Genomic DNA, 25,475 nt, shown 5'->3' with positions numbered 1-25,475 from the left:
TTCATCATTGATGCTGAGCTGCTGTTACTTTTACTAACTATTACATTGACAACAATTGGAAATTAGATTATTAAATATCACGAGAAGAATAGAAACTAAGGTAGTTCCAAGAATTTCTCCAAGTGGATTGTTTTCCTTAAAGAGACAAAAATATCATTATCCATTACTCTAAATACTTTTTATATTAAAAAGTAACGTACCAACAATTATATCCTTGCCATCTACTAAGCCAGCGCCTACTAGCTCTGCAGCAATACCATCAGCAGTATCTAAGTCAAAAAAAAAAGCAAATTGATTAAAAAGTCACATAGAACTCCATGCATAAATTAAAATAAAAATGAACTTTACTACTATGATTGATACAGTATCTTTTGCATGACAACTTTCAGAAGTTAGTCTTTTACTAGATGTATCATTTAAGTTTATTTACAAAAGTTAAAACAGATCTAAATATATGTTTAGAAGCACATTTCAATTTGACTGCTTTAGCGAACTTAAAGCATAGAAAAGAACAGTTACGGATTTAAAAGGATTCATTGTTGCAAAACTTTATTTTTCTGTACGAAAAGGAAGAGAATATTATAATTGGAAAGAAAAAAAAAAGTTAAAAATTAAAACAAAAGTTAAACTTTTAAGGTCAGTGACATAAACAGCACTACAAGTGATTTTAAAGGAAGTAACTCAGTCATGATGAAATTCAAAAAGTACCATCTCAGAAGGACTTCAAAATTTTGTTTAATTGTATTAAAGTGATGCTTAAATTTTTTTTTTTTACTGATATAATTTGCACAGAAGAAAACATTGTGTTTTCCAGAAAATTGCTTTAAAAATGCATAATTATTACTGAAAACCTTGTGTAGTCAAAATAATTATACATGCTCTCAAATCTGCAAAAAAAAAAAAAAAAAGTAAATAAAGAAAACGAAATGATTAAAGAAGGAATGATAAAATAAATGAATATTTATGTATCTATCTAAAGAAAAACTAGGTAGTCAAAAAGAAGCTTTAAAAAAAATCCAAACACTTGGTTTCAAAAAGGGAGATTTATAAAAAATGTAGAATCGAATTTAGTACATATCTTTTTAAACAAATGTTGATCCATGGTGTGGCTGATAAATTGAGCCATGATTTTAGGGGGGTTCAGTTGGGGGGGGAGGGGGGATAATAGAGAAGATTTATTAGTATGCATCACTCTACCACTTAGTGGACACCTTAGTTTAGATTTATTGGTACAGAGTTGAGTTACTTTTAAGGTAGTTTTGTGAAAGTATTCCAGCACAAATCATTTCACTAAACTCGGGAAAAAGTAAACATTTTCAAGGTCATGGTTCAACCCATCGAGTTATGCTATGAGTGTGCTCTGTTTGGCACAGCAAGCTGTACACAGCAGAGTTTATAATCAGTCACAGCAATTAATAGTACATAAATGAGAAAAAAGAATCAACTTGAGCGATTTAAATCGCTGGTTTTGTAAGAAACGTATGTAACAGGTGAATTTGAACTGCATATTCCCCTGGGAAGTTAGGCATAAAAACATACAAAAAATTAAAAAAAAATTTTTTTTGAACAATAAACCTTTTCAACAATCAATGTCACAGAAAACAATTTTCTTTTATTCTGTCGTACTAAAAGTATTGATTTTTACGTGCCCTAATTATTTTTAAATAAATAAAAGATGACTGTTTGATTCATTTTTATCAAACATAATATTAATTGCAACATTATGCATGCCAGCCAACTTCGAAAAACCTCAATGTGGAAACTACATAACGTTCCAAAAATGAACATGTAAATAGTCATAAATTCGACTTGCTACATGTAACATACTTGTATGTGCAATTTTCAAAAGATCTCTTTAAGAAAGGCTAAAATAATCCCTGCATTTGCGCAAGTCAAAAATAGTTCAATGTTTAATTTTTTACAGAAAATAAGAGAATTCTCTGACTTCCAAAATATAGTACCGAGCCTCTCACAACTGAAAACATTTTAGAAAAGTTAGGCACACTATATTCTATTACTATAAATAAAGTGGATAGTTTTAAGCTTACCTCTTTCAGGAACAAATTCAAATCTTATGTCATTTAACTCCCTTTTTTGGTTTCTGAAATAAAAATAAGTCTCTTATTACAAATATTCAATACACAGCAACAAAATAAATAATATAAAATGATATTAAGAAGAGATACAAGCTTTGTGATACCTGCTTTTTATTTAATTATACAGTTAGCTCTCTATTTAACGACTTTCTAGGGACCATAAAAAATTGTCCTTAAATAGAATGCTTTTAAAACAGTGGAGCATCCGGGACCCTGAGAAGTCGTCTTTAAATAAAGAAAATCGTTAAATAGAGCGTCGTTAAACAGGAGAGCCAACTGTATATATGGATTTTTCTTATTTTAATAGGAAAATAAGATAAAAAGAGGCTTACATAAAGATGAATTAATTGCTATATTTTAGAAATTATTTAGCATGACTACTGTCCAACCACGGATTGCACGGGATTTTCAAACGTCCAGATAAGACGAATCTATGGGAATAAGGGGGAAAAGTAAAAATTTGATGCGCGTATTCCACTCATTTTAATGAGACTCGGCTTCTGCAAAAGCTGACATCGCTAAAAAATAATAGAGTCATCCATTTCCGGCCGTCAGGGATGAGAGTGGTCAGAGAGCAAAAAGGAGGAAATCCAAAAAAATTTCGTAAAAGGGAGATGATATCCAAAAAAAATTTCGTGAAAGGGATGATATCCAAAACCGCATCAATAGAACCTGAAAGCCAGGATATTCAAAAACTCAACAAAAATGGCTCATTTTTCCAGTTGTAAAGGTAATTCGTATTTAATTAAGTATGAATAATAATTTTGTACAATTTGCTGCATTGTACCATTTCTTTGCAAGAGTGTTGATTCTTAAATAAATCTAAATTTTGAAAAAGAGGCAACAATTTCTAACCCTTGAGTCCTTGAACATAAGGTTGGGGGAGCCAGTGGTCAATCTTGGCTGCATCACACAATAGTGTCAACTTTTCATATTTTTTAGAGAAAAATACATTTTTTTTAAAAAAAAACATTTGAGTTTATAGTGTTAAACGAGTGAGAACATAAATTTTAAAATTAGATCTGTTTGTAAAGTAAAAATTTACAACAGAGAGAAAAATCTAAAATTTCTTTATGTGGTAGAACATACTTTTCATAGTAAGAATTGAAAATTTTTATATATATATAAACGATTGCTTATCTTTTTCCTTGCATTTGAACCCAAAATTTGTTTTTGAAAACTTCCTAATACAATTTTGGAATAAAAAGAACAACTTGCAGCTGCCTCATTTAATCATGAAATTTCAAAACTTTTAACAGGTTGTAAAGCCTAAACCATTTGAGATTCACCATAGATATTTTTTTACCCTTTCTTAAATGCTTAAAAAAAGTAACCATGCCAAGTTACAAAAAAATTCGAGACAGTGGGTGCTAAGCCACATTTTTTGATTGAGTTTTGCATTTTTTCTAAAATAAATTAAAGAAATAAAAATATTATTGAAATGACGAATAAAATAAGCAGATATAAGGTAGTACATAGTAAAAAAACACCCAATATTAAAAATAATTGAAATACTTTCAGGATGCAAAAAGATTGAAATCTCAAACGAAGCATGCAACTTTCGGCGCAGCACGTGTTTGACGTCGTTGGCATGATTCCAAAACGTACCGTATATACTCGCGTATAGGTCGATCTCGCGTATAAGTCGACCCCCCCTTTTTCAGAGAAAAAATCCAGAAAAATCTAAAACCCGCGTATAAGTCGACCCCCATACTTTCCAAAAACATCGCGAATTATTTTCAAAGAAATTTCAAAATAATGAACACATTTATTTACAAATAAAATAGGAATTAAATAGGAAAACATTTCTAAAAGCCTTCAAACTCGGATTCCTTGTCAGACGCAAAAAAAAAGTTCATTAAAGTCCGCTTCCGTCATCACCGCGTCATCCTATACATCGGCGGCTGCAGAATCGTCAATGATATCAAAGGATGCGTTCGACTACCCTCACCGGTCAACCGGTTAGTAACCAGTTACTAACCGCGTCGTTCTAACCGGTCGCTCCCGGTCGTGCTCGTCGAACGCACTCTCTGTCTGAATGGCGTGACTGTTGACGATAAATATTTTAATACGTTTCACGATATTTGTTAATTGCTGATTTGATCCTTAATAAAGAGGAATAAAATTATCTTTACTTATGTGTATTATTTAGGTTTTTTTAGTTATTATTTTTGAATAAGTTTACTTTTTCACACTAGCAACTTATCAGCGACTACCTGTAACCGCACATCGGCATTTCTCGTAGCTTCCCAGCTCTCGTTGATCGGAAAAAAAATTTTCGGAAAATTTGACCCGCGTATAAGTCGACTCCCCTTCCTTTGATCTCATTTTTTGGACAAAATTTCTCGACTTATACGCGAGTATATACGGTACGTTTTTGGCAGATATCGAGGAGGATGAAGATTCAAAGGGAAAAAATAGAACAAATAAGAAATCGGGGGCCGAAAATTTCAAAAAATCGTATTTTTTTCCGATTTTTGAGAAAAATAAGGCCTGAAAGAGGGAAAAAAAAGGAGGAAAGGTTTTAAAAACCAACAGAAAAAGCCGGAAAAATCTCATCCCTGCAAAACGGATGTTTGTCTTTCCATACAATCCGTGGTCAGACAGTACATCTTAGTTCACAAATGAATATAAATGTTGCTATACTTGCAATATCTAATTGTATACCCTCTACTTTGGAGCAAGGACAACCTATGTCCAAAATATCAGTTCTCACGCCCAAGCTGAATGAAATTTTGAACACTTCAAGGTATTACCATCTCACGTTACATTAGCAATGAACATATAAATTTAAAGAGTTTTCATTTAACTTAAATTACAAGCAAACTCAGGGCCGTAGCCAGATTTTTGTTTCAAGGATTTCACATTTTTCATGAAATCTATTAGATCAACTGAATTGGATTTTATTCACATATTCTGTTGATTTTTGTAACAATTAATGCAAATTTAATAGATTACGTATTTATTTAACAGAGGAGAAATATCTGATGTGTACACTGCAACTTCCCTGTACCCCAATTAAATAATATATTTTCATTACCTCAAAATAATAGATGTGTGTACACTTACACATGCCATTCGAAGCAATACATATTCAATTCATATTCTTTGACATGAATTAAAATCTGTTAAATATAGAGCTTGGCCCTTTCAAATTTGATTACAAATTTAAGAATTCCGATGTTTTTGATAGGGTCATGTTTTTCTAATTCTAAAGGAAAACGCTATTCTGTCTTGTAAGAAATGATATTCGCACTAGCTAAGGAATAAAAAAATCTGCAGCTACAGAACTGAGTGTTCAAATTTCCCAAAAATAAAAGTTATTTTTCAAATAAAATTAGAAAATACTGTCGGCCCTGCTTGATCGGGTTAACGGATAAACGAATACCCCACTTAAACGAATAAAACTTTCCGGAACCGAATATTTCCCATAGACGCAATGTTAAAAATCCCCGCCTTATGGGATAATTTCCCCAGATAATTGAATATATTGATCAGCTTTCACAAATATTTTTGTTGAGAAAAATTTTGAATAAATTAAAAACAAAAATTGACGAAAAAGTATAAATTATAATTTTTCGCCGACAACAGGTGAAAAAAACCATCATTCATATTCCATCAAAATAATTCCATAGTCTATAATTTTTTTTCCTTTGCCATTACAAAAAAAAACTAGTATGTTGTGGCCATTACGAAACTTTCTTCTATATTTTTCCTTTTTCTGATCCCTCCCCATGCTTGACGAGGAAGCAATATTCCTAACAAAAACAAAATGACACATGCAAAAACTTGACGACCATCCCAATGTCTGAATTATTGCAAAAGCAAAGCAAAGAGCGAAAACTGAAAGTTATTTTAAAAGCCTTGCTTGAATGAATTAAATATTTTATTTATTAAAAAACATAAGATGGCAACAGTTAAAAATTTTAATTCATTGAGATAATATTTCCGATCATTTCCATACAATTAAAATCACGAGAAATACGCAGACGACAATCTATTACGATTTATCTTTCTTATTGTTGCATTAATAAAACTATTTTTATTCGCAAAAAAAAAAAAAAAAAAAAATCAACACCTCTTGGAGCGATTGGAGTCAAAATTGAACCAAAGCCTGTTTACGTATGGATTCACATATATTCCAAATTTCAAACAGAACGTAGCATTACTTCTTGAGATAGGGCACTCACAATGGAAAAAAAGAACGGGCGATTGCGCTACCCCCTTTTTAGCTGTTGACACAAAAATAAAATCAGCTCTTATACCCACTAAGGGCTACTTGTCAAAAAATTTTTGTTTGATTCCGTTCGTTATTTCTTGAGATACAGCAGTCACAATTCACGACAAAAAACGTTCTATAACTCAACCCCCGTTTGAGCTATTGACACCAAAATTGAATCAGCAGCTGCTCCAGTTAGGGGCAACATATGGACCAAATTTTATTTGATTCCGCCAGTTACTTCCTGAGGAATAGCAATCACGCATAACTCAAAAAACGTCCCATTGCTCCACCCCCCTTGGAGGAATTCGCGCCAAAACCCAATGGGCACAAGTTCACATAGGGGCACATATGTGTACCGAATTTCGTTCGATTTCATGCGGTAGTTTTTGCTGCAGAGCGGCCACAAAAAACTGGTCACACACAGACGTGACACACACACATACACACACACAGACAGACAGACATTTTCCAAAAATAGTCGAAATGGACTCAGCACACCTCAAAACGTTCGAATCCGTCAAAATTCGAAATTCGAAAATTTGCACGAATCCAATACTTTCTTCTATATATTAGATATAGAAGAAAGTAAAAAAGATAGCACAGTTGACAATTAAATAACAGGAAGAAATATACACATTTTAGATGATAGTAAATTGATAACTATTAAATGCAAAACATGGTAGAAGAGGAGGGGCAAAGGAGAGTAAGAAAAGTATTCCTAAAATAACCTTGAACAAGGTAATTTTTCAAAAAATGTGCTCAAAAAATGCCAATATCAAGGTTCATACCATTTGGATAAAAAAATTCCATGACTTTTCCAGAACTTTTAGATCACTTCAGAAAAATTTTCATGACCATGTTACATGAAAAGAATAGTACAATTTAATATCAAACTTGCTAATTTTTGGAAATGAGCATTAGCAAAATTTCTGTTTGAATGCCTCTACCTCATGGAAGCACTTACTTGTGATTGAAAAAATATTCAGTGTACACCTAACAAAACTAAACTATTCTTATTTTTCTTCATCATATAAATTTACATAAAGTGAAAATACAGTGAATGGTGCATAATGATGCTAAAGTGTCTAATAATTTTTCTATAAACAGGCAGAATAATAATGATTGGGACAAAGGTTGAATGAGTCATTACTAAGTTTCCACAAATTCGCTTCAGAAATGCCTTTTAGTGTAGATAGTTCATTTAATCATCCACATAACTTGACACTATTTTCGTTCTTTAAGGTAAAGCAACATTTCTGTTTCTAAACCAGATAGTTATTTCAGAAAGTTACCGCCAGGGCTAAGACAGAAATACATGAAATACACCGCCAGCTCAGTCAATTCCAGCCGAGGACTGCAGTTTCGTGCTTATTAGCACTCATCAGCCCGGCATAGGAGTGACTGAGCTGGAGGTGGAAAACCTCTTAAGGAAGCCTAGAGTGCCAAACAAACTGGTAGCTAATACAGAATGGGCTACTAATGCTATAGCGCGGTAACTTTCTGAACATACCTGCCTTGCCTTCAAAATTTGAGTTGAGCCGAACCATTGTTTCGGTCACTCGTCTGGTCAGTGCTAATTCTGTATTAGCTACCACTTTGTTTGGCACTCTAGGTTTCCTTAAGAGGTTTTCCACCTCCGGCTCAGTCACTCCTATGCCGGGCTGATGAGCGCTAATAAGCACGAAACTGCAGTCCTCGGCTGGAATTGACTGAGCTGGCGGTGTATTTCAGGTAGTTATCTATTTAAAAAACCACATTCAGTAAATTCCGATTCAAATGTACTTGTTTACTTCTTTGCACATTTTCAAATGCATATAAATTAATAGGTTCTGTAATTCTAGAACTCAGTGCTTGATCCATGACATTGAACATAGCAGTGGGTCACATGGATAAGCTTTGCAGGCCGTATGTTGGGCACCTACTGTTTTAGAGTAATTAGAGAATTCCCTTATTTATCTATTCTATCACCTGACTAAGGAGCTTTGTTTTTTAAAACCTAAAACAAATTAAGATAAACTCTGATTAATTTAATAATAAAGTTTTTAAGAGTGATAGAAACGAACTTGGATGCAATTGAATTGCATTTTTTGAGTAGGGGTGGAAAAATGAAGAACGTACATGTTCACTACTACAGAATATAAAATAAAAGAAGTGTTGAAAATAACGATAAATTTAAAATGACCGATGCCCAATCAGTAAAATCAAACTGCAAAAAAAAAAAAAGACGAGCGCCTGCTACAGAAGTGGATGCAATTGAGATTTCAAAATTTGGCTTTGTTTTTGAGATCACTCAATTTTTGTTTTAATAGTTTTTATGCACAATACTGTTAAATCACTTAAGATGTTTAATGCTCTTTTAGCAACTGTTACTTTCTCCTTGCCCAGGATATTTTTCCATGACTTCAAATAAATTTCTATTCGGAACTCCAGCGCTCGAATACGCTACCTTGCGGTGATTTACAAAACTGCACATGAAACTAAAACTTTGCCACGTTGCGTTCCACGTGTGTCTGTTGACGTAAACACAGGCAGTTTGTTCTGAGTATTTATTAACGCAATCGATGTGTCTTAGTTTGCTTTCAGCTACAGAAATTAATTCGTCCCTTAGTAGTATTCTCGAGCTCCTCAAAATAATGTTAGTTTTCATTATTTCCTTAATAATTGGTGAAAGCGAAAATACTGGATTAACAAACTTGGATAACGTTATACAAGGTAAAAAATTTTATTGTTTTGTATGAATTTGTAAGAATATGGGGTTTTTTTAATCTTAAATTAATTAAACTTACCATATTTTACAGCAGCATTTAGTTGGAATGGACAGTATGCAAAATATTTTCTTGAATATATTATCGTAGAACAAAATGAATAACCGAGAAAGAATTTACTTTATTCCTTTTATTCTCAGCTGAAAGGTTTCGCCAAATTTGTTTAGGGTTATAATTTTGGTATAGTGCGAGCAAAGTATCCTTGGCGAGATTTCGCATTTTTAGTTAAACCATTTTTAATTTTTATCATGAGTGGAATAAAATGGTAGTAAGATTACCGAATTCGATAAGTGAAAGGAAATAATGGTCAATCAACTGAAAAGAAAACTACCACCATATATCCGTGAGAATTTTGTTGATGATTTGCATAACATGACACAATTAAATCGTAACTCAGAAATTAGAAAAATCGAAACAGAAAATTTTTAAATGAACCGATTCGGGAATTCGAGAGAAATAACTCAGCTACAAATGGAAAACAATAAGCGCTAGCCAAGCAAGGCAAAAAAGTATCATCTTCTTTCGATAACAATTTGTAATGTCATATTGAATTTTCTAGCATTAATTCAGGGTTCATACTCTATTTGGATGAAAAAATTCCATGACTTTTCCAAGACTTTTTCATGACTTCAATGAAAATTTCCATGACCTCGTTATACGAAGAGAATAGCACTATTTAATCTCAAACTTGGTAATATTTGGAAATGAGCATTAGCAAAATGTCTGTATGAATGCCACAGCCTCATTGAAGCACTTACTCGTAATGGAAAAAAATATAAGTGCACACTTAAACTATTCTTCTTTGTCTTCAACATATAAATTTTCGTAAAGTAAAAATGCATGGAAACAAATATGATAATGCTTAAATGTTTTTTTTTAAAAACAGGCAGAATGATATTGAATGGGACAAAGGTTGAATGAGTCATCACTAAGTTTCAATAAATTTGCTTCAAAAGTTTCCCTTTTAGTGTCAACAGTGCCTTTAATCATCCACGCAACTTGACAGTATTTTGGTTCTTTAAAGTAAAGCCACATAGTTTAGTTCTTTATGTTTTTAAACCAGATCTTTTTTGAAAAAAAAAAAAAAAAAAAACATTCAGTAATGAATCAATTTTCTGCTTTAAAAGTATATTTGTTTTGTTTACAAATTTGCATATTTTCAAATGCATATAAATTAATAGGTTCAGAAATTCCAGAACACTTGTAATTCCCGACATTGAACGTAGTGGTGGGTCGCATGGATTAGTTTTGCGTGCCGTATGTTGGGCACTACTGTTTTAGAGCATTACAATTCCTCTTTTTCTGTATTCTATCACCTGACTTATAGATCTTTATTTTCTAAAACATTCAACAAATTAAGATAAACTCTGATAAATTTAATAATAAAGTCCTTACGAGTGATGGAATCGAACTTGCATGCAATTGAATTGCTTTTTTTTTTGAGTGGGCGTGGCGAAACTAAGAACGTGAAATTTTGCTACTACAGAATATGAAACATAAGAAGTGTTGAAAATAACAAAAAAATTCAAAATAAGTGATGTCCAGGCAGTAAAATCACATCGCAAAAAATGGCAAGCGGCTGCGACAGAAGTGGATGCAATGAGATTTAAAAATTCAGATTTGATTTTTGAAACGTTCAGTTTTCCACTTTTAATAGCTTTTATGTGCTATACTGTTAAATCACTCAAGATTTCCAATGCGCCTTTAGCTACTGTTCCTTTCTCTTTGTCCAGGACATTTTTCCATGACTTGAAAAAAAATTCCATGACTTTCAATGAAAATTTCAATTTTCCATGACTTTTCCAGGTCTGAAATTCTGTTAATTTTTTTCCATGACTTTCCAGGATTTCCATGACCCGTACGAACCCTGTTAATTGTTATTCTTGTCAGGCCACAATTATTATTTAGTTTTATCAAGAATTGATAAATATCGAATTCAACATCGTGGAAATAGCTGCTTAGAACTACGAACTAGGTAGTTTGCATTAATCTTTGACGTTTAGTAATGCTTCTTGAATTCTCATTTCTTTCTACGTGGGCCAGAATATCCACAAGACTTTGAAAATTAATTTAAAAAGAATAAAGCGAAAAAATCATACGTACGAACAAAAATCACAACACTTTTAGCATTTTCTTCGTTACCATGTGCGTTTGTTTTAGTTTTCAAGTCCGCCATTAGACAGTGACTTCAGTGCCCCCTATAGTTCGTTGGAGTTGCGAATGACTTTGAATGAAAATTTCAATTTTCCATGACTTTTCCAGGTTTGAAAAATTTTTTTTTTTTTTTTTTCCCTTATGACTTTCCAGGAATTCCATGACCTGTACAACCCTGCAAAATAAAGATTTCATAACTCTAGTTGTGAGTTACCATTTTCATACGTGCTTGTAATTGTTATATAAATCTAAACTGAATATTAAACTATTTTGTTGTTCATTCAAGTCATTTCAAAAAACTTTTTAGCAATAATATTAATTACTTCCTTTATATAGCTATTGATTTAGTATTATTACGTTTTAGGACAAATGTTGTCAATTTAGGAAGGCAAGAAATATTGCCCCGCTCAATCGAATAATATTTCTTGGAACCGACGATCTTCGATTAAGCATGGCCGACAGTAAATAAATTATTTTTTTAAAAAAAAGCTTGTAATAATGAAATATTTCACAAATAAAAGTGACAAAAAGCATTTTTCGGAACGGTTTTAAAAAATTTCAGAGGGAGTGTGAACCCTAAAAATCCACCACTTGTATACAGTCCTGAGTGAACTGGTTGTTTTAGCCCTAAATAAAAAGACTGGTCAAAACAAAGATTACTGGGCTCAGGTAAATGTGATCACTATAACTTGATAGTAGGAGACTGCATCCATTGGTTGCTGAAACACTGAAAGGTTGCCCACTTTGTGAACAGATTTCTACCAAAACAAATTTACAAATTTTATAAAGTAAATTTGGTAAAACCCTGATGTTGGTTTTTCTTGCTCTAAGGTACAAATATATCATAAAACTGACAAATAAATATTAAGACAATGTTTGGAGCAGTGCAATATGTAACTATTAGATGGTATTGAACAAACTATAATCTAGTCAGTGAACAAAACCAAAGTGTGGATTACTTACCGTATCCTCAAAACCAAGTTGATGAGATGGACACTAGGTGCTTCATTTGCCTTTAAAAAAATTTGATATTAATAATGTTATAAAAATAATTTTAAAAAGATTAATAATGAGAACAATAATTATAAATAAATAATAATTTTAAACATGTAATATTAAAATGAAATTTTTTTATCAAAAGATATGAAAATGCATACATCACACCAGAAGCAATCTGTCAATTATTAAACTGCTAACCATTATTAATCCATATTTTTTAAATTACTGTTCCTGTTTTCTTTTCTTTTTTTTTAATAATTATTTATTGAAATATTCAGAAAAATTACATCTTATTTTTACATTGAACATTTTTGTAAAATAAGAAATAATAATAATCATAATGCTACTTTTAAATGCATGACCACAAAAATAAACTAAAGTTTGATATTCTTGAAGTGGAAGTGCAAGCGTATAAAATTTTTCATTCATTGTCCTAACAATTAAACTACACTGAAATAAGATTGGAAGGTTCTGACATTCCAAAGGATAAATGATATTTCATACCTACCATTAAGAGGATCAAATCATAATATTAAAAAAAAAAATGTAAACAAGACTTTTATTGGTAATTTATAGAATGAAAGAACTTTTGGCAGAAAGAGATAAAAAGTATGTGTCAAAGAAAAAATTGCCTATAGTATTTAATGCCAATGCTACAATCACAGGGCCCATCACATCAAACTTTTTCTGGGGGAAGGGGGAGGCCAATTGACCCCTCATCCAGGGTTGGCAAGGTTTTGGACACTACGGTAAAAACCACGGTAAAAACCCTGGTTTTTACCGTCCTGTCCAAAACCCCTGTGTCCAAAACTGTCCAAAACTATTTTTTGAAAAATTGTGTTCTGTGAGAAAACATCAAAAACAGAATAAAATGTATCAAAGTAATGTTTTATATTGAACATTTATTCAATGGAGAACATTCAACTTTTTTATGCAGCTGATTTTAATCTAGTCACATAGAAGTTGAATTCTTGATTAAAATTTCAATTTGTATGCATTAGTTTAGTATTATTATTATTATTATTTTTTTTTTTTTTGATAATAGTAACCAAATTTCCCTATGTTTATGCATGTGTGCAAATGAAAGCAGGGTTGGCAAGGTTTTTACCATTCTGTTCAAAACCCTCGAGTCCAAAAGTGTCCAAAACTACTTTTTGAGAAACTATATTTTGTAGAAAACAATCAAAAACAGAACAAAATGTGTAAAAATTATTATTATTATTATTATTTTTTTTTTTTGACTATTTAATATTTATTCAATGTGAACATTCAAGTATAAATATATATGTAACTTATTTACGCAGCGGACTTTAATCTAGTTATGTAGAAATTAAATAGTTATTGCCAATTTTTTAAATAAAATATTTTTTTAATGACAAATATTAGAGAAAAATATAATCAAATACTCATTAATTAAGCCTCAATAATGGCAGCATTTATGCATTGCAAACATTGCAGTAAATACGAATTGATTAGATTACACCCTCTTAGCTCTAGCCTAGTTTTGGACAGTTTAAGACAGTTTCGGACACTTTTGGACAGTTTTAGACAGTTTTGGACGGTAAAAACCACCTGTCCTGTCCTAAACCAGTTTTGGACAGTCCAAAACCCAACCCTGCCCTCATCCCCTAAAATGACTGGATTAACAATTATAAAAAGCAAAGCATGTAATTAATCTGATAACGCCAAAAAGGTATTTATCAAAAAAAGATAAAACGTATCAGATATAATGATTATTTTAGATTTCAGGAGAACATCCTTATGAAAATCAACACCACTACTGATAGCATAAATAATATCTTATATGTAACTATAATTTTGTTGAGCACATACATGAATTCTGATACCAAATCAGTAGTGAATGGCCACAGGAGAAAAACATCTAACTCCTCCAAATTCTAAACAGTTAATTTATTATTAAGTGATTTGAAAAAAAAAAAAACTCTAAATACTTCATAACTTAGTAAGTTAAGTTCATAACTTTTCTTTTTCATTCAGTTTAGCAGTGCAAAGGCAAGCATTTTTAGTGACTCGCCTTAATCACAATACAAATTACTCATCTGACATTTCTTTGCAGAGTTGGACTCATTTTGAGATAAAGGAGTCGGAGTCGAATATCCAAGAATCGGAGTCGGTCATTTTTCCTTCATGTACAAATTTTTGCCAAGTCAGGGTCGAAATTGGGGAGTCGGAGTCCGACTAATTGTCAGGCACAGGAGTCGGAGTGAGGTGCCCCAAAATTCTCGGAGTCGGGAGTTTGTCCTCAAGCGCCATTTCAAACAAAATTTGTTTGAAGTAAATCTGCCTTCAAGTGCGGAATCTACACTGACTTTCAGTTTCCCTGTAGGCGCTAATGTTAAGGGATTTGAACTGTTCAAAATTGAGTGGAAAATTGTTCAAATAAAAACAATATTTTGTACCTACATGTTTTTCATCTAAAGCATTTTCCTACAAAGTTTGCTTGAAGCAAATTCACCTCTAATGTTAAGCTTTTTTTGAACTGTTCAAAAATGAATGAAAACTAGTTCAAATCAAAAAGTGAATTATAGGAATGTGTCCTCACCAAGATCTTTCAAACAAAAAAAAAAAATTGTTCGAATCGAACAATTCACTCAAAAGTTATTAGGAGGGGAAAGTCAGATAGACCGACCAACAGACAGACAGACAGACTGACCCAAAGACATTTTCCGCCATATCAATCCCCTATTTTCCAATTTTTGATTTTTCGATATTTATTTATTTATTTTTTTTTTTTGAATTTTTTTTGTTTTTTGTAATATTTTCAGGATGTATTACACCTTCTTTCTCCTTTCTCTGACTTTCACTGGGAAAGTAGGCAAAAAATAATCAAAGCTTTTATTTCAGATAAAAAATCTTTCATAGCATTTTTGGCATAGTATCCTTTCTTCAAACATTTGAGTCAAGATAAAGCAAATTTACACAATTTTAAGCCAAAATCTCTCGAGTTGGGATGATAAAGTTCATGAAAACTGAGCATTTTTGCTTTTACCATTACTGCTAAAAATATAAAAAAAAGAAAAAAAAAATCACAGCAAGAATTAATAGCAGGAAAAAAGCTCAACTCTCCAGAAAACGAGGAAAGTGGAAGGGTTCCTTTCATACAAGAAGAATAGTGGAAAAAACGCAAGAGTTGGCAGCTGGGGCATTCCACGGTATTTTTGACATTTATGTAGAGTCCGTAACGTGACCTTTTTTGCCATAACTTTTTAATTTACTGTTTGATTAGCATGTTATTTTATTTTGATCTTTTCCTACCAACACACCAGCTCAAATTAAAATAATTTGCAAAGCAAACGGTAAATTAAAAAGTTATGGCAAAAAAGGTCACGTTACGGACTCTACATAAATGTCAAAAATACCTTGGAATGCCCCAGCTATTTTAAGTACGATAACAAGATTTTAAAAAACAACAAAATGAAAAAATACGTATGCTACATGTTTTTCAACATTCAATGAGTAGTCTACCAGTATCAAAAAAAAACAAAATGAATAAAAATCAACAGCAAGCCATCTCATTTTCAAAACAATTCTGTGGATATAGATTGCAAATACTCACGATTGTCGAATTTTCCTCCACGGCCAGGGGTGGTGCCGCAGGTGTGGGAACTTCTTGGGGTGATGATTCGACGGGAGAAGGAACGGCATTGGAGGGAAGACTGGGCTGTTCTGAATTGGGAAGATGATTATCGGATATCTTCAACTCGTTCATGCCCGCAGATGCATCGGAAACTTTACCGCTCGTCTCCTCCTATTGGAAAAAGATTATTTTATTTTATTTTACCGAAAAGCAAGTACATATAGAAATCATTTAAGAAAATTACTTAGTGATGAAACTTTTGTCACGTAAAAATATAATTAATAATCATATATATGTATTATGTCAAAGGTGTTTTTTTTGGGGGGGGGGAGAACAATGCAACTTTCTCAATACGTCAAATTTCATCAGTAAGGTATCATTTAAAAATCAATTACTTATAATACAGTAATAAGTAAATTGCTTTTTATACAACTGTCAAGTTCACTTTTTTTTTTGGTAAAGGAAAACTTTTTTATTGTCTGATTTCATTTACAGAATGATCTGACGTTTTAAATGTTGTTTGTAAGTAATGTGAAATTCAAAGGATTTTAAAATGACTAGAATTTTTTGACTCTGAGGTGACAGACATAACGGAAATTCAGAACAAGTGGTCAATTATGGCCCTTCAAACATGCTGGGGGGAAAAAAAAAGTCGAATTGCTGTTTCAGTTAAATACTCCATAGAAGGGGGGGGGGGGGGTATGTGATGAATTCACATTGTTGCTAATAATTTGCCATTTGTCTTTTTCAACATCTCTTTAGCCATAATTTTGACCACTTGTTTGGTTCAAGTTAAAGCTGTAGGCATTTCAAGATCCTTTGAATTTCAATGTTAGCATAACCGCACACATTAAATAATTCAATAAAATAGATAACATGCATTTAAAAATCTCAAATTCTAAACATAAAATCAGACAATAGAAAAATTTTTCCTTTGTAGAAAAGAGCAGTTTACTAAAAAAATTGTTTTAGGCTTTTTTTTTTCGTTCAACATGATTTGATAAAAACTAAAAGATCTATAAAACACATTTAAGAAGAAAAAATTTAAAATTTCATCTATAAAAATATTGAATTTTAACTCATTTTTTACTGCAACAGTTCTTTTGAAAAATAAAGCAACTTATGATCATTAATGGGGACATGGATTAAAGCGAATGCTTTAAATTAACTTATTTGAATAAAATTTGGATGTAACCCAGGAATGTTACCATTGCCTTTAAAAACTTTTGTCCAAGTTTTACGTAATGATATAAAAGTTTCCTATTTTTTAAAATTACTTTAAGCGTTGCCTTAAATTTATGAGTTATACTGAATTTAGAACTTTTTTTTTTCCAGTTATTCATTGCTCTTTCAACTGGAGCAAAATAAAATTTAATAGGGATCATCAATAATAAGTCATGATCAATACAAAGTCAAAATTTTTGAGCTATTTAAACCAGCAGTTTATTTTAATGTCTGTCACTAATTTTGATAAAAAGAAAAGCAACTAATGATCTCTAATGGGAACATAAGTTCATGCTTTGGTTTTTGATGTAATCCATCTTTCACCTTTTTGAGCTTATACTTTTGTCCAGGGTACTTATAATGTAAAAATATTAGTGTTGCTCATTTTTTAATTATGTTAATTTTTTAATTTTACTGATGAGTTATAGTGAATTTAAAATTTTTTTTAGTTATTCATATTTATTTTAATGCAAAAGAGTTAAACTGAAGTTATGATTAACTCAAAATTTAATTTTTCGATCCATAACTTTGTCTACCAGAGCATAAGTCATGAAATAGCATCATGCTGGTCTTTCATAACTGATTATTAAGCATTGAATGTAATATCTTTTACATAGAATATTATTTTTTTTAATATGAAATTAAGACACCATACCTGCCAACATTCAAAGAAAAAAATCCAGTAGATTTTTTCAATGTAGCGCAATATCGCTTTTTTCCATGTTATTGAGGGGAAAATAGGGATTTTTTTATTATCTCTTAAAGTGCAATCATATGCAAGTTCCTTGAGTCATATACACAGAGTTAAATTAATGAAAATATTAAATGAAAGAATAAAAGTTAAAGTAATACTTTTTGAATGAAAAGTTATTTAGGGAAAAAAAAGAATTTCAATTATCTGTAAAAATTTAATCATAGACAAGTTTTTTCAGGTCTTCAACAAGATTTAATTTACTTTTTTCGGCTCAAAGTGCCCGATAATAGCGGTCGTTTTATGTACAAGAAGAAATGTTGCAATTAAGCAACATAGGCTTAGCGATGAGTGCGCGAAGCGAGATCGCAAACGTAAACAAGGACTGATGTTGCCAGATTCCAATGTGCTAAAGTTTGAAATTGAGTAGGAAACTTTCAAACCATGGAGTAAAAGCGCTAAAACGATGTAAAAATTTATTTTAAAGGGGTTTATTTTTTTCATTTTCGAGAAAATCCCTAAATGGAGGGATTCTTTTTAGAGATTAATAAAAACCGGGAGATTTTCAATAAAAATCGGGAGACCGGGAGAAATGTCAAAAATCCGGGAGTCTCCCGGAAAATCCAGTAGAGTTGGCAGGTATGAGACACTGTTAACATCAGTAAAATTTCGCAACAATTTATGTTAACATACATAAAATTTATAAATGAATTGCACATACGAGGGTCATCCAGAAAGTAAAGAATGATTTTGAAAAAAAACTTTGATAAATTATTTTAAAAAGTAAATCTTTTTGTTTACTTACTGATTGATACTTAAGTTAATTTTCTATATAGTCACCGTTTAAATTTAAGCACTTGTCAAAGCGTTTTTCAAAGTTTCTTTATGCCTTCTGCATACACAGTTGCCGCCAAGCTGTTGAACCGGTCATTAACAGCATCTTTAAGTTCATCACTGCCATAATGCTTTCCACCCAAAAAATCTTTCAACTTGGGGAATAAGTGAAAGTCATCTCGGTGATTTGTATGTAAATTTCCATTGGTGACAGTCTTCTTGCATTAAAAAAAATCTTATGACATTTTACAAGCCTCACACTTGGCGGGATCATTAACTGTAATGGACATTTTAAAGTCGCACAGCTAAGCAATAACTGGCCATTGGGGATCGTGGCTAATGCCAGAGACTGAAGCGAAGCAATGCCAAGGCCATCAATAATGCAGCAGGGGTGGTGGGGGAAAGCACCCACCCGCCAGCACAAAATGTTCTTTACTTTCCGCATGACCTGTTGGCATAAAATATTATTTTATTTTTATTCTCGGTCCACAGCCGATAATTTAAAGAAAATAATTTAAAGTTAAATGTACCTACTTTCAGCCCAGTCTGGTAAAAGTAAAACTAGTCAACTAGTTGGTGCTGACACTTCAATCGACAATTCCCCCACGCCATAATCAATGGCGACTGTTTACTAAAACCATTGAAGATTGCATGTCCCGATGTGTCGATTCAGAAAAAGTTGAGTTGTCACCTGATTGATTCGAATTAATTCCACTTGTCGACCGCACGTGCTATGGAGAGGAGTACGAATATTCGCGGCAGTGGAATAAACAAATGAGTGATGGTTGAAGTAGAAGTTAGTGTGGTGACGTCATCGAGGCATGGAATCTCATTGGCTGATAAAACATATATATTGAGGCGAGTGGCATCACTCTCTCTCTCTTCTCTCAACGACCCCCAGTTGTTGTTTTTTGATCGTGAGGCCTAGTTCGGCTCACCTGTGGGGGGTTTTTCCCCGCGATGCTAGCGGGGTTTTTTTGTGGCGTGTGAATTGAAATATTCCAAGTCCTGGAATTAGTATGAGTCCAGGTGAAGAAACACTTGTGTTGTGTCCGGCCGATTAATATTGCCGGGGAAGTGAGTTCCTATGTGTCTACCTGAGATGTTCACCGATCTACGAACTGTCTAATGTTGCCTTCCCATTACGGACGTTCCTGAAGTGTGATCCGGGGGACTTTTTATGTTTCTTCACGTGGATCCTTCGGACTGGCCAGCGACTACATCGACAGATTGGTGACATTTTTCCTTTATTTACTGGAACCACTTTTGTTATGATATTTTGGGGGTGTTATTTTATGGGGATGTTGTATTACAGTTCTAGTCATATTTAATAAATGTATTTTTCTGAAACATGTTTTTTGCTTGTCTCCAACTTGACATTACACGGCCAGTTAATGTTGGCTTAGTTTAAATATCTTAACCTTTGGATTTTAAACTTAACTTTAATTATGCCAACATGACCTTCATATTATTTATATTGGCGCTTGGAGCAGTTAAGCAAGGTCATAAACCAGTGTTGAAAAAAACATCCTACGTCATGTTGCAAAATATCATTCTCCCAGCAGAAAACTTGCAATTACGTGACATTTCAAAAACTGCACGGGTTCTTACGTACGTCAGTTTTTTCATCACCCTCTTCGTCGGAAGACCACACCCAGTCTCCTGCTTCCGTTCGATGCAAACGCCCACTGGTACCAGGAACTCTTTTTGTATTTTTTAACTGAAAAAAAAAAAAGCAAATGACATGAGCAAAACTTAGTTTTAATTTTTATTAACATACAATATACTACACATTAATCACTATTTCTATGAAGTTGATCACAATTTCAATCATTTGAGATTGAAAATAACAAAACAATCACAGAAACTTCCATTCATTTGCACATAAAAGTAGCAATCATTGTTGTTAAGTTTTCAATGAAAATTGCAATCATGTTCTTCAAAGTAACTAAGTATCCTTACATCAGTGAAACAGGGGATAGAATGCAAGCTGAATAGCAGAATGACCCCAAAAATTTCACTGATCGAGACCGCATAAAGTTTGGAAGAAAGACTTCCTTTCAAGGGCTAAAATTAAAAATTTGAGCTTCAACCCCTTGCCAAATTGGAGCTTATAGTCTAGTGGGTTTCCAAACTTTCCAATTCGTGGCACGAAGATTCAGAATTTTGTCGTGGAACCTTAGCCTAACTGTAATATCTGACTATATTGAAACCATTGGCAAATTATTCAGAAGATCTCTTTCCAGAATTCTGCGATTCGTTAATATAAAAAAAAAAATTGGCCGCGGTGGCTGCGAAGTTTTGAATCTTTACTGATCAAAAATCAACAGGAAACAGAGAAAACTATTTCGAGCAACAGCAAGTGTATTTGAATATCTAAAATTGAACCTACTTTTTGTGCTCTTGCTTCAAGACTAGGGGCAGCAGAAACTAGAATTTGCATAAGGTATTTACGATCCTGTGCAGAAACAAAAAGGCTTTAATCACAAATCATCTGTAAAATAATCGACAATAACAATATTGATGCAGGTTTATGTCACAAATAAACAAATAAAACTTCAATTTGTTTCAGACATTGAGCCTAACATAAATAATAGTCAAAAATAAATCTTAAAAATAGTATAACATGGTTGAAATATCACACATGTTTATTTGTTGAACAGTTCTAAAGGATGCACATTACAAAATAGAAACTATCTATAGTAAAGTTCACGCCAGAATAAAAAATATATCAAAGTACTGTCCGTTCTCGAAAGCAAATGCTACAACTCAGGGACAGATTCCATTTCAAAAAGGGGCGATAGGTTGAGGATGGGCACTTTCCACTCACACTTGCTATCTTTGCCTTTTTTGAAGCAACGTTGGAGAACTGCTGAACACGTTATTTTGCATTTTTTATTTCCGGGTTTCCCTCCCTATTTTGATAAAATCAGAGCAGACCTGACACATGCGACAATTGGCGATAGGTCTCAGTTAAGGAAAACCAACAGTAGTTTAAAAGTTCAAGTACTCTTTGTCTTTATGGCTTGCCTTACGGGGGATGGGGGGGGGGGACAATAACTGCAAATTTATGCACAATGCCTTTTTTCACTTTTTCTAGTTTCAGAACAAAAAAAAAAAGGGGGGGGGGGCATTTTATGCTGTAAGCTTCCAAGTTAAGATAAATTTGAATTTAAAAAGTTTTGAATATAATCAGCGGTCAAAATATTCAGCTTAAGTACGACACAACTTACATAACAAATTACTTTTTAGAATAAGCTCTCACACAAATTCAGAAACCTTTAGTGAGGATGATACTTTTAAGAGATGTCAGAGTTAATTTAGAAACATAACCATTTAAGAATCGCTGTGGACAAATCTACCAAAAAAAATTAAAAATAATTACACCAAAATACCAAAGTTTGAATTTTGTCCGGACTTCAAACCCCCGTTTGGATGATGCCAGGACATGGACTATGTCCAGATTTGAAGAGAAGTGTTTCAAAACAGCAATGTCGATATGTAGCAAAAAAAATTTAGCTCAAGAGTTAGCAAATGCAACTAATTACTCGGAACACAGTCCTCATTTACAAAAAGAACTCCATGTTTTTACTTTCTAATACAAAAAAAAAAAAAAAAAAACTTAAATTCAAAGACAAAAAGTGCATAAGAAAAACTGGAGTACAGCTTATTCCATTTCAGTTTTCATTTATAGAGTGAATGTGTAATACAAAAACAGAAGTAGACATAAAAATAAAAAAAATAGAACAAAATCATAACATGGAGATTCAAAATTATTACCTTAGATTTTTTAAAGAAAGGATGCTTTAAAAGCTCAGAGGCAGTAGGTCTGAAACAGTCATTAAATGAAAAGTAAACAAAGTATACAAAATTTAGCTGCAATTCAAATGCATACTATATATATTTGTAGAAGCAAAGTATACCTTTTGGTGGGGTCCTTTTGCAGGCAGTCCGATATCATCTTGCGGATGGTCTTCCCATAAATCTTGTACTGGTCTTTCTCTTCCGCGACGGTATCGATCGTCGGAGGATCATTTTGCAGCGTTAACATTAAAACCTGTAGAAATAATTCCAAAAACTTTAAAATATATGCAAAACAATTAATTTAAAATGTTCAGGTCAATAGAAAAATATTCAAAACAAAGAAAAAAAAAGATTACATCAAACCTTTTACAATTCTAATTAAACTGACTAACGTCAAACAATGAAAAACTACTCAAAATTAGTACTTCTCTTGTATAATAAATTAACACTTTCAAACACTGACAACATTTAATTTTCCTACTAGCTGCGTCGCCCCGCTTTGCAAGGTCTACCTCGAAAATAAAAGTTATGTCAGTATGTTCAACACTCAGGCTTGAACAAAAAAAAAAAATCAGTACATTTTTGCGGCAGATTGCGGAAAAATAAGCAAAAAGTAAACATTTTAAATCCCCCGAAAAGCCTTCGAAACAAAAGCAAGAATTTTACTTGTTTATATTCGAGAAGCAAAAATGGCAACAGATCTTTCATCTCGGTGATTTTCTTCACCCCTAATAAATTTTAATAAAAGCATTGTTGCGGAAAATTGAGATGAAGCACTGAATAATAATTTGAATGGAGGAAAGCCTTTAAAAAAAGGATTTTATGTCGAAATCCAAGTGTCACAATTTTTTTTTAAAGTTTTTAAAATATATCTCCGCTAACAATTATCATCAGAGGATTATGTTAAATAGCAAAACATATGTACCATAACGAGCAAAAAAAATTCCTTTTTTCTCGCCAATACCAAAAGCCACATTTAATAGACAATACAGAGTCTGTAACCAATTCATAATTTACGAAACTTTTATCATGAAACATTTTATATCACCGTCTCAGAGCAATAGTAAGATATCTAAGCCCAGGAATAACAGTAAGATATCCTACTGTTGCTCTGAGGCGACAAGATAACAACTTTTATTTTCTACCACACGTAATATGATTTCAAAGATTTTCCCATCCAATACTCACAGGCATATTTTTGCATACATTTTCAATCTTACTAATTTTTCAAATAAATTATGAGTCCAACAACAAACAAAATATCCCACACTTTAATTTGCAGAACTAAAACTTCACAAAAAATTAAACATCGGGCACCTTCATGGGAGGGTACTTGTGGTACGGTGCTGTACCCGCAAAAAGCTCTATCGCCGTGATCCCGAAACTCCAGATGTCCGCCTTAAAGTCGTACCCAGTCACCTGTTCCATGACTTCAGGGGCCATCCAGCAAAATTCTTGCATTCATTTTAAATCAAACTAATTTTTCAAATTAATTTGGAGTCCAGTAACAAACAAAATATCCCACAATCTTTAATTTACACGCACAACTAAAACTTTACAAAATTACTAAACATCAGGCACCTTCATGGGAGGGTACTTGTGGTACGGTGCTGTACCCGTAACCAGCTCTATCGCCGTGCTCCCGAAACTCCAGATGTCCGCCTTAAAGTCGTACCCAGTCACCTGTTCCATGACTTCAGGGGCCATCCAGCAAAATTCTTGCATTCATTTTAAATCAAACTAATTTTTCAAATTAATTTGGAGTCCAGTAACAAACAAAATATCCCACAATCTTTAATTTACAGGCACAACTAAAACTTTACAAAATTACTAAACATCAGGCACCTTCATGGGAGGGTACTTGTGGTACGGTGCTGTACCCGTAACCAGCTCTATCGCCGTGATCCCGAAACTCCAGATGTCCGCCTTAAAGTCGTACCCAGTCACCTGTTCCATGACTTCAGGGGCCATCCAGCAAAATTCTTGCATTCATTTTAAATCAAACTAATTTTTCAAATTAATTTGGAGTCCAGTAACAAACAAAATATCCCACAATCTTTAATTTACACGCACAACTAAAACTTTACAAAATTACTAAACATCAGGCACCTTCATGGGAGGGTACTTGTGGTACGGTGCTGTGCCCGTAACCAGCTCTATCGCCGTGATCCCGAAACTCCAGATGTCCGCCTTAAAGTCGTACCCAGTCACCTGTTCCATGACTTCAGGGGCCATCCAGCAAAATTCTTGCATTCATTTTAAATCAAACTAATTTTTCAAATTAATTTGGAGTCCAACAACAAACAAAATATCCCACAATCTTTAATTTACACGCACAACTAAAACTTTACAAAATTACTAAACATCAGGCACCTTCATGGGAGGGTACTTGTGGTACGGTGCTGTGCCCGTAACCAGCTCTATCGCCGTGATCCCGAAACTCCAGATGTCCGCCTTAAAGTCGTACCCAGTCACCTGTTCCATGACTTCAGGGGCCATCCAGCAAAATTCTTGCATTCATTTTAAATCAAACTAATTTTTCAAATTAATTTGGAGTCCAACAACAAACAAAATATCCCACAATCTTTAATTTACACGCACAACTAAAACTTTACAAAATTACTAAACATCAGGCACCTTCATGGGAGGGTACTTGTGGTACGGTGCTGTACCCGTAACCAGCTCTATCGCCGTGATCCCGAAACTCCAGATGTCCGCCTTAAAGTCGTACCCAGTCACCTGTTCCATGACTTCAGGGGCCATCCAGCAAAATTCTTGCATTCATTTTAAATCAAACTAATTTTTCAAATTAATTTGGAGTCCAACAACAAACAAAATATCCCACAATCTTTAATTTACACGCACAACTAAAACTTTACAAAATTACTAAACATCAGGCACCTTCATGGGAGGGTACTTGTGGTACGGTGCTGTACCCGTAACCAGCTCTATCGCCGTGATCCCGAAACTCCAGATGTCCGCCTTAAAGTCGTACCCAGTCACCTGTTCCATGACTTCAGGGGCCATCCAGCAAAATTCTTGCATTCATTTTAAATCAAACTAATTTTTCAAATTAATTTGGAGTCCA

At 33.0% G+C, this 25,475-nt stretch overlaps 1 protein-coding gene across 1 annotated transcript in view; it reads right to left on the bottom strand.

Moving 5' to 3' along the window:
- Positions 1 to 25,475, bottom strand: part of LOC129226523 (serine/threonine-protein kinase OSR1-like) — a gene marked incomplete at its 5' end in the record, with an annotated part of 204,431 nt that overhangs the window by 5,755 nt on the left and 173,201 nt on the right. The window contains 8 exon segments of the mRNA XM_054861132.1: positions 201 to 269; positions 2,049 to 2,101; positions 12,201 to 12,250; positions 15,814 to 16,005; positions 20,199 to 20,303; positions 20,976 to 21,041; positions 22,364 to 22,412; positions 22,507 to 22,640. Coding sequence (XP_054717107.1) covers positions 201 to 269; positions 2,049 to 2,101; positions 12,201 to 12,250; positions 15,814 to 16,005; positions 20,199 to 20,303; positions 20,976 to 21,041; positions 22,364 to 22,412; positions 22,507 to 22,640 — 718 coding nt within the window.

The sequence above is a fragment of the Uloborus diversus genome, chromosome 7, assembly GCF_026930045.1.
Source record: "Uloborus diversus isolate 005 chromosome 7, Udiv.v.3.1, whole genome shotgun sequence".
Lineage (NCBI taxonomy): Eukaryota > Metazoa > Arthropoda > Arachnida > Araneae > Uloboridae > Uloborus > Uloborus diversus.
Note: the sequence above shows the minus strand (reverse complement) of the source record. Positions and strands in the feature narration are given on the sequence as shown.